Genomic DNA, 11031 nt, shown 5'->3' on the forward strand with positions numbered 1-11031 from the left:
GTTCAGTTCCACTGCGTGGCACCTTGGGCAAGTGTCTTCTACTATAGCCTCGGGCCGACCAAAGCCTTGAGTGGATTTGGGAGACGGAAACTGAAAGAAGCCCCTCGTATATGCATATGTGTTTGTCCCCCCAACATCACTTGACAACTGATGCTGGTGTGTTTATGTCCCCGTAACTTAGCGGCTCAGCAAAAGAGACCGATAAAATAAGTACTAGGCTTACAAAGAATAAGTCCTGGGGTCAATTTGCTCGACTAAAGGTGGTGCTCCAGCATGGCCACAGTCAACAAGTAAAAGAGTAATCAACTATTTGAAATATAATTCTCCCCAAACTATAATGGAAGGTTTTAACAAGAGTGTTATTATAGAACGAGGGGTAGTGTTCAGGGAGGATTAATAAACAATAGTTATGAGGAGGTTAAGGGGTTTATTAACTACAGACTGCAATGTCATCAGTTCAAAGCTTACGGCTGTCACTGAATTTGTATGGCAAGGTACATAACTCTGCTAGCTCCAGTTTCTTAGTTGGAAGCGTCAAGGGTGGAGAGGAAGGTCGTTCACTGGGGACAACAAATATAACCTTAGGAATTTGAGTCAGAAGAAAACAAAATATATATATATATACACAACAGGTGAGTATGACATGCTTTCACTAATTGGTTTTCAGGTGTGTCTGTAGTTGTGAGCAGGCACAGACGCCTCAACTCTCTCACCCTTGACTCAATGGCACATTAAGGTTGTCAGATAACTGCACCAGCAGTTGGGTGGTACACCTTTACAGCTACATGGACTGGAGCAATGTGAAATAAAGTACATTACGTCGCCCAGTCAAAGAATTGAACTTATGACTGTGAGCTGTGGAGCTGAGCACAAGGACGGACACACCCTCACATAACAGTTGTAATTAAGTTAATGAGCCATTTACATGAAGAGAAAACATTAGCAATCAGCTGGTACAACACTTACTCTCTGGCAGGACAGGTTCCAACAGAGTCAGTCACCATCACTCAATCGTGGTCTGATTATACATCTGTCACAGGCTGCTAGATCCTGGACTTATGTATTAAATTTACGGAAATAATTAACATCCAGGTAATTTCTGTACATACAAAGAATGCCTCCAAAATTTTATATCATTAACAACAGGATTTCTAACACATTTCTGTCAAGCCAATCAATATTGTAATTAGCTAATTGGACATCTTTTATATCATTAGACTGCTCACATCTCACTAGATGTCATAATTATAATTAGGTCGTAGCTCTATCATATTTATGACATTAAACTGTAGAGAAAAGGTGGAAGAATTAGTAAAACAAACAAAAAAAAAGCCTTGCAGTATTTCTCCCAGGGTTCGAATCATGCCAAAGCCAACATTGGTGTCCTTTCAGGGATAAAACACTAGTCAAACACACAGAGGTCAGTGGCATCAAATAACCCCTGAGCTTAGTGCCTAAATCACAAGCGAGAAATTGTTTAGTTCCTTATCAGTGCTGATCCAGCCATGACCATTCCAGTTTAATGTGTTTTGAAAATGGTGAGGCTGCTATTTTTAGCAGACCAAGTTACCACATAGAAACTGCTGCATTGGTCCACCAAGTTGTTGCTGCTTCTGCAGACATTATTACACAGAACAAAGAATCCCAACACTTGCGAACCACTTGAAAATCCAAGAGAGCAGATAAAGGTGAAAGAACCAGGATTTAATCTGACTTTACTCACAATATTCTTTTTGTTGTGTGAATTCAAATGTAATTTGCTGGCGTCTGATCTTAGTTGTTGAGGTTTCTGTGTTGACAGCCACAGAAGTGGATCCTAGAACAGCCAGCTTCCTCCATCAGGGGTCAATCATCTGTCCAAAGCCGTGTGTTCTTGGGGTTTGTCCCTTTTCTCGATGTCCACATCATTGCTATCTTTGCATGTCCAGTGGCTGCCACATGAAACCGACACAGTGTTATAATGATGCGAACCAGCTGGAGTATAGCCTTGTAGAAGGATTTCTTTTGTTTGTAATTCCGTCTTGGCAAGTGTCTTTGAATAGTCTTCCATCAACATCATTGGCCAAATGTTCTTGTCCCATTTGTTGGCCACTATTGCCATCCTCTGGATATAATTATCAAAAACCAGGAGACAACACCTATTGAAAAAGCATAATGTGAGAATATAGTGACCACTCTGGAGGAGAAGTGAGATGAAATCTGAGGATGGTATGTCTGGCAGATGAAAAGCCAAGGGCCATTGATGAGTGGTTGTTTAAAAGATGTGCGCAACTTCTGTAGACATAGAAAAAGAACAAACATTGAATTAATCACTTTAACAAGAAAGTATTAAGCAACAATATTTTAATGAATGAAACGAGATATAAAATTAACATCTTTATTTTCACAGTTGAGATGAAAATGTAATTAAGGCACTTACAAAAAAGGGTACAATAAAAGGGGATGTCATACATGAAGAGGGAGAGAAAGATTTTAAGACTATATTCTATAGTTTCTCTAAGACACCACTAGGGACCAAATAACAGCATAGATTGAACCCCCCAATGGTTTGGTTAAGAAACCAATGTGTTCTAGAATGGAACATTTGGAATGCAGAAGTGGGGTTAGGAGGGTCTTTGAATAAATAAATAAATAAATATGGTAGTATCCCAGCATGGCCACAACCAACAAAGAGAAACAACAGAGAAGTGGAGGATTGTTTTCTTCTATGACAGGAAACTTCTAAAGAATTCAAAACAAGAATTGTCTGAGATCAGAACTTAAGAGACACAGAATTGAATCTTGACCGATAAGAAAGCCCTTGCTGTTAAATTAATTACAATTATATAAGTACAAGGATATAAACACAATTCTTCTCTGCTGCTTGTGGACCTCCCCACCCTCCACTCAAAGGGATGTCTCCTGACAGACTGTTTCACAATTGGTGGATTGATCATCAGAGAAGACATACTTCTTGCCTTTCCTATCCAACTTACAAGCACTTAATGGCTTGTCATTACACCAGACAGCTTAATTAACCCTTTAGTGTTCAGATTAATCTATTAAATGTAATACTTTTTTCACTCAAATTGTTTTGAATTAATCATACATTATCTTACAGCTTTGAAGTTTCGATGGTGTGATAGTTTATTTTTAGAATGTCATTGTAGGTTAGGTGTGAGAGGCTAGATATTGACAGTTTGAATATAAAACATGTAGAATATTTGGGCCGGATATGGCCGGTTTAAACACTAAAGGGTTAAACATACTTGGCTTTAAATAGCTCATCATTAATATACATTTATTACACACAACACAGCAGGTATCAGACAAATTGAATTAAATCTAAAGCTTTTGCTGTGAAATTAATCACAATTACATAAATTAAATATGTAAATGCACTCCCCCGCCTACTCTTAGTTTTCTGGAAATGACAATATGTAAGGTTGGTAGAGTTTAATTCTTATTGAAAATTTTTAAGGTTCTAGTTTTACCATTATAAGACTTAGAAGAAACTCTTTCTTTTATTTCTTACTAACACAAATGCACGGCCAAGTGATTATGGTGTTCAGGTCACAAATCATTAGGACATGGGTTCAATTCTTGAACTGGGTAGCAAGGTATATCTTTGAGCAAAGTATTTTATTTCACAATGCTTCAGTCTACACAACAAAAAAAACAAGTACCAGCGATTGCTGTGGGTTAAATCTGCAATAGACCAGATCCTTTTCAGTGATCTTTTACTGCCAACACCTAAGCACCTTGAAGATTCAGATAAGCTCTGACCCCTATCATATTTAGAGACATGGGACAGACTTTAGATTAATCAGAGACCAAAACCACCAAAAACTGTTCAGTTTTAGAAAAACTACACAAAAAATCTAAGAAACAAAAAAATAAACTTCTTTTCTTGATTATTCACAAAAGAGAAAGGAACCTTTTGCACTCAAAATTACAAATACAATTATGCAAATTAGATTTTGGAAAGCAGCCATTAAACAACAACGATAATGATGATTTCTATGTCAGATTTCAAGACAATTTTCCTAAATTAATAATCGAACAATATAGAGCCATATTGAAGTGATGAAAAAATGGTTCAATAGTTTATATAATGTGTAAGGAATACACGCAGTATGGAGTTGGGACAACAGTTCAAAGGAGAACTCAATACACATGCAGGAAGATACGTTTATTAGTAGCAAAAGACCCTAAATAGAAGAGAGGGAGAGTTGATCTGGTTCAGGGATCCAGTGATAATAATGGCTGAACTTCAATCATTAAGGGACATAATAATAATATTGATGAAGAAATTCTTCATGATGTTAACCAAATCTGTTGTGTCTGAAACCATAAGAAATTTAAGGTTAATGAGTGATAAAACATCATGGACATAGGATGACGCTGACGCATTCAGAATGACACCTGATAATCACAAAGCTGACCTCAACAGCCCGAAAATATCTCCAGCAATAATTAAACCTTGACTAAGCACTAAATATTTAATTGGACCTTAAAAATGAGTTTGTTTCACCAAAGTTTACAATATTCCACCCCTGCAAGACAGTTGGTACTTGAAAGCTAATCCAGGAATTTGTGTTTCAGTTTCCTTCCTCCTGACAAGAATTTAAACTTCTCAACAACATTCAACCTCTTTATCGTGTCTCATGCACCAGATTCCTTTAGTAAAGTTGACAAAGTGGACACCACCATAACAGGCCAAAACTCTCGGTGGTCAGTCATTTTGGCCTCGGTCTGGTGACTATGTCGGTCAGTCTGACAACCCTACAGTCTCACTCAAAATGGAGTGGGATTCCAAAGTGAAGAGATTTGGGTAAGGAGGTGCATGAGCCAAAGTTAGAACTCACTGAAGTTAGAACAGAATCTCATGAGTTCTACCTTCAGCAAGTTAATTAACCAACATAATTTCATTAAAAAGGAAAAAATAAAAACATACAAATGTACTTGTGACAACATTTTCCAGTTGTACAAGTACATCAGATGTGATAGAAGAGGAGGTTAAAAAAAAAAAAAAAGCAATCACAAACAAGAGTTTTCTGTGTCCTGCAGAAACAAATAACAAAACGAGACAGATTGAATATTCCATCAGCTTAAAGTACCAATATCTTAAAACTTTTGGCTTTTCTACCTTAAAACTGAATTTTTAAAAAAGTTTTGATCTCTTAAAATTGTTTTGTAAACTTAAAATTACCAAAACTGCCAGGAATCAAAATAGAAGCAACAGAAACAGGAAGAAGGTGTCTGGGTATATTTACAACTGAAGAGAGTAAAACTGAGAAGTTGAAAACGACAAACTCCACTTCAATAAAAAATGCGTTGAACTACAGACCCAAACATTACGCGTTCAAGACTATATGCTGGTACTGTCTAGGAGTCTTAACGGAATCAAACTACTTCTCATAAATATACACATGTCTTCCTTAATTAAACTAGATGGACTTAGGCAATCTACACCAAGTTGTTTGGCTTTTAAAATTCTTTGAAAATATCTGGATTTGGAAAACCATTACATCTACAAAATGGATTAAAAAACAAAAAACATCAATGAGAGAAGTTTCTCACACACACACATGGAATAAACAATTGCCCAATGAAGTAACGTTGTGTGTCCTCAATGTATATCTGTCAAATGATGTTTCGTTGTAAACCAAAAACTCCAAAAAGATGCCAATGTTAGGGGGCAACAACTACGAGGAAATAAATCTTGCTTGGGAAAACTGAGCCTCACACATTAAATAAAAAAAGATCAGTAATGGTTCAAAGTTAATGATGACAACAATGACGGCAAGAAAAAAAAAAACAGGGTAAAGGAGACAATCCAAACTCTCTCTTCTCAAAATATTCACTGATTTCATGTGGCAACAAGTTTAGACAACAACAAAAAAACTAGAGTGTAATTGATTCATCATCATCATCAATGGATGAGTAGGAAAGAATGTGTGGTTAAGAAGCTCAATTCACAATTATGTGGTTATGGGTTCAATCCCAGAGTACAGCACTTTGACCAATGTCTTCTACTACAACTTCTAGTCTTGTGAATGGAATTTGGTAGACAGAAACTGTACAAAACTCCTTTAAATGTGCATGAGAGTGTATGGACACACCCATTCTTGTCTTGAGTTAATGTTCACAGTCTATAGAAAAGAAATGACTATTCTGCCACCGGGCTTTTATGTCTGATAACTTAGCAATGTGGCAAATAGAAACTGATAAAGATTCAAAGTAATACAATGGTTTGATATGATTGAGTAAGCCTTGCAAGCTGATGTTCTAGCATGGCCATTATCCAGTAACAACCCATTAAAAGAGTGAGCATTACATAGACACATGTGTGTGTGTATACACAATGTATGAATGTGTGTGTGTGTGTGTATGTATATATATATATATATACATTGTCTTACTTGTCTCAATCATCTGAGTGTGGTCATGCTGGGGCATTTACATGAACAAACCCTGTCCTTATTTACAAGTCTGATATTGACCGCAATTGGTCAAACAACTTAAGGGACATAAACAAAACACCATTTTTAAAAGCAATGGTAACAGAAAACAGACATAAACATACATTATGTATTATATATATATATATATATACACACACACACACACATTGTATAGACAGGCACCCAATGGGTTTCCACATAATTACTATTTACCAATTTCACTTGCAAGGCATTGGACAGCCTGAAGTTATAGTAAAAGACATTTGGTCAAGGTACCGTGCAATGGGATTGAACCTGAAACCATGGGACAATGGAAAGGAGCTGTGTGCAGAGAGAGAGAGAGAGAAAGTGAGACAGTAGAAAAAGGGGGACTGAGGAAAGGTGAACAGTGCATACGTTGGGGGTGGTTGGGGGAGAGACCAAAATAGATCTCAGAAGGTTGGAGCCAGACAAAGATGAGGATGGACAACCATGAGTGGAGAGGGAGAGAGAATGAGGTTAAATAGGCAACTTGAAACCATCACAAGAATAAGCGAATGCAAAATTGATACAAGCACACACAAGTGCATACATGTGTATACATATATATATATTATACACACACATCTATACATACATTATATATATACATTATATACACACACACACACATATATACACATTATATACACACGTGTATACATTATATATATATATATACATATGTATACATAAATATATACACATGCATACACACACACGTATATTCTTTTATGTGTTCCACCCCCTTCACTACATTACCCACCACCCAAAGGACTTTTTCAAAAGAATGAAAATAATTTGGACATTTTTAAAGAAAAATAAATGAAAAACAAAGACAAAAAAAAAAATTGTACTTCTTTCTGTGGTGTTGGTGGAGGTGGTGGCCATCCCCCATCAGAAAGTTGTAGGAAACTTCTTCATTTGTAAGAGACGACCATCGGATAACTTAGAAAAGGATCAACAAGGTCATTGGTCTGGCCAGATGGACATAGACTTTGGTTGGACACGTCTAAGGTGAAGTGCAGGGACAAGAAAGGACGGATCCATCACCTTCCTGCTTCACTGCAGTTCAAACTTAAATCCTCTTTTCTCCAGATCTTTTCTGGCTTCTTTCAGTTGCTGAAAAATAAAAAAATATTTCATTTAAATAATACTCAGAGTATCAAGACTATCGAAAGATACCTGGCACATTCTGCCTGAGCTAGTGCTCCCACTGACAACACACCAGCCATATCATATGCATAAATACATATACAACACTTGTATACACATACACTGCAAATATGCACACAATACACACACAGGAAACTTGCCATAAATTAAATTATTAATCAATATTTGAAAGTTAATTAACTATACATTTTTCTGTCATCATCAATGTTTAAACAAGGCTTTGGAACTGAATTTATACGAGAGAAAGAGATAGTTACCTGTTTCAGTTCTGAGGCAGCATTGATGCAGTCATTGAATGTGGCAACACGATATCCAATGATTCCTAGAGACACACACTGGACGAAATAGAGAGAGAATGGCAGAGTGAGAGAGGTGGTCGTAGTAATGGGGTGGAGATGAAATAGTATGGGTGTATGTATATTTATTTTACAAATCCATTGACAAACACACACATATATATAGGAGGAGACTGAGTGTGTGTGACATGTTGGAAGAGTGTGTCAAGAAGCAGTTTCTACTTTGGCAGAATAGTTAAATCAAGGAGTAACGCACCACCAGGTCAATGGCCATTGTGTGAGGAATTCACTCAACAACAGACATCAGAGTTCCACTAATTTATCGACCAATTTTGACTGATAACACAGATTTAGCGTGTGCCTACCAGGTACTGCCCAATCATGCAGATGGGACTTTGGGAAACTTAAAAAGAATTATATGTAGATAAAAGTCACTTCTTAAACATCACACCTCCCTTGCTCAATAAACACCAAGTTGCAAAGCTGTTTATTTTCTCCTTTCGATAAAATGGTAATGACAATTTTTAAAGTTTGATTGACATTTTATAAGTGTGAAAAGGATTAAAATTTCGATGCTCCGTATCAAAGTTTTTGACAAGAATAGGCAGAAAATCAGAGCTTGAGACAAGAAGACACTTTTGACCAATCAGAATTCTCTTTACATAATGAGCTTGATCGGTCACCTTACTCTGTTGGTTGAGTAAAGTATCATCCAAGCTGATGTTTATTGGTAATTAAACTTAATTTGCAACATTTGTGCGTATTCATCAGTTTTGTTTTTGTTGATAATTCTTAATATTTCCTGGGATCATGATTTGAGAAGACATACAGCAGTAAGCTAAAGATCAGACATAATCCCTTGTGGGCAAGAAATGTAAAACAAAGTTTATTATAAACAACACAAACACTTCATAATTTAATAGCTTTCAATGTGATACCTGTTAAACAGAAATTATTTTTATCTAATGAAAATTTAATCATAAGTAAGTCAAATTATGCTAAATACAACTAAATTGAAAACCTTTTCCCTCTGGCGATATTGGCAATTCTGAAAACTTGATGTGAATTTTACACGAGTAGAAGCTTTTTTTAAAACTAATTTTATCCTGAAAAAAAATCACCTGCGTAAATTACACAGGTGTGCAAATTACATGAGTTTTTACAGTATATATATATATATATATGTATATATATGAGAAACAAGGAATAAGAAGAACTGAATGGTTACTTACAGCAAAGGAAATAATCAAATAGAGAGGCATCTGTAATGGAAAAGTAAAAAAAAATTAATTAGCTATGTGGGGTGGGGAGTAGGACAGGGAGTGTGTATGTGAAGATGTAGGGGAGGATGTGCACAGGATGTATAGGGGAAAATGGACTCCAATTTCAGAAGAAAGATCAATAAAAGAATCGACAAAGCTGTAATATTTACCATGAGGGCCACATTGCGTACTTGTTTGGAGAAGATGACATTGTCATGGTCGAAGAGGAAAGCAGACCACAATGACATAATCACTCCGATGACGAAGAACCATTCACTGGCTTTGTTAGCCTGAAATAGGAAGAATGAGAGAGGGAGGTCAGAACTGGACGTCTCGACGATGGTGGGGATGGAGTGTGTGGAGTGGTGGTGAGAGAGAGAAAATGAGCATGTGTGTGAAGATGGAATGTGTGTGTGTGTATGCACATTTCAGTTCATTTTAATCAACGACAAATTTGAAAACAAGATTTTAAGAAGTTGCTTCAATGTAATAAATAATGGTTCACAGTATATCAGATAACATGAGAGTGTGTGTGTGTGTGTGTGTGTGTGTGTGAAGAGAGAGACTTTGGTTCGGTCTCTCACAGAACTTGCTTCTTCTTGGCTCAGTCCATTTAGCTGTAAATAGACTCAGCACATCATTGTTTGAACCCCTCCCTTCAAATAGTCGGATTAACATTGTCACTAGTACAAGATCTGTAGTGGAGTAGTTGCTGCTGCTGCTATTGTTTAGCCCAAGGTAAGTTCTGATCAAGTAGTGTTCTAGCCATGACCATCCCATCTTTTATAGAGACAGAATATATCCAGGACCAAATTATATATGTTCCCCACCCAGTTTTTAAACTGACCGGGTGTTGCTTGAGTAAGATCTGGCTGATATTTCCAGCGGATGGAACAACCACTTAGAGGCTCCCTTTTCTCTGCTCACATGTGGTGGTTGGTGGTATACAGACACATCTCAGGTGGTGTGACACACGCACACACACACCGCTTAGCAGCAACAGATCCCATCAATATGATCAAATAATTTGCTCAGTCGACTGATAAGAATTAAAGAAAAAAGGATTAAAAGTCAATGAATTAAAAAAGGATTTAAATATTTAGAGATTTACAAAATGAATTCGATTCCATCAACATTACAACCTGATGCAATCAGTTAAAGAGAAAAGTAGCTTTACAGAGATTAAACAGTGTCAGAGGAAGACCATAAAACCTCAGGTATTATTACGGCGAGTTTCTGACACCTTAGATATGGTTGTTATACTAGATTACTAAGGTCCTAGATGAGGGTACCTTAATACTTTCCTTGTGAATGTTATCAAAAAATATGAAGGGACTGAACAACCATGACCACCACTATAAAATGGAAGGAATAACTATTTCATAAGGTTTGGTAAATTAGGATAATTATGACATAATTCGGCATTCAAAGAAAAGAATGTGTAAAATTAACAAAATTAAAAACAAAAAATTAGAGATCTTGGAAATTAGAAAAGCTGATTTTTTTTTTTTTTTTCCTTTTGGCTAAATCATAATCTATACATCAAAATCTCCATTGTTATAAATAAGAATCCAAAGAAATATTTAGAAAAAAGAAAGGGTTGGAGTGACAGACTGCCTTTTCTGACACGTCCACCTGGACGTGGCTGAATGGCGACAATTATTTCCTGTTTTATTTTGTGATCATAAATCGAATTATCAACATTTAATTCAACATTAACACTTTTAAAAATTAAACCATGGAAAACAAATATCAAAGAAAACAAAGGGAAGAACAATAATAAAGTTCTGGTTTTCAAAGTTAAAAATTATTTTCCAAGAGGAATTACCAAAT

The 11031-nt window shown here is 36.3% G+C and overlaps 1 protein-coding gene across 1 annotated transcript; it reads right to left on the bottom strand.

The window, feature by feature from the left end:
• Positions 1-2363: 2363 nt before the first annotated feature.
• On the bottom strand, positions 2364-9508 carry LOC106871277 (dolichol-phosphate mannosyltransferase subunit 3). The gene is made up of 4 exons (XM_014917640.2): positions 9369-9508; positions 9169-9198; positions 7898-7975; positions 2364-7586 (listed from the first exon to the last, which is right to left on the bottom strand). The coding sequence occupies exons 1-4, from the start codon at positions 9444-9446 to the stop codon at positions 7527-7529; spliced, it is 246 nt and encodes an 81-aa protein (XP_014773126.1). The 5' UTR covers positions 9447-9508; the 3' UTR covers positions 2364-7526.
• Positions 9509-11031: the final 1523 nt, after the last annotated feature.

This window comes from Octopus bimaculoides, chromosome 20 (assembly GCF_001194135.2).
Source record: "Octopus bimaculoides isolate UCB-OBI-ISO-001 chromosome 20, ASM119413v2, whole genome shotgun sequence".
In the NCBI taxonomy this organism is placed as follows: Eukaryota; Metazoa; Mollusca; class Cephalopoda; order Octopoda; family Octopodidae; genus Octopus; species Octopus bimaculoides.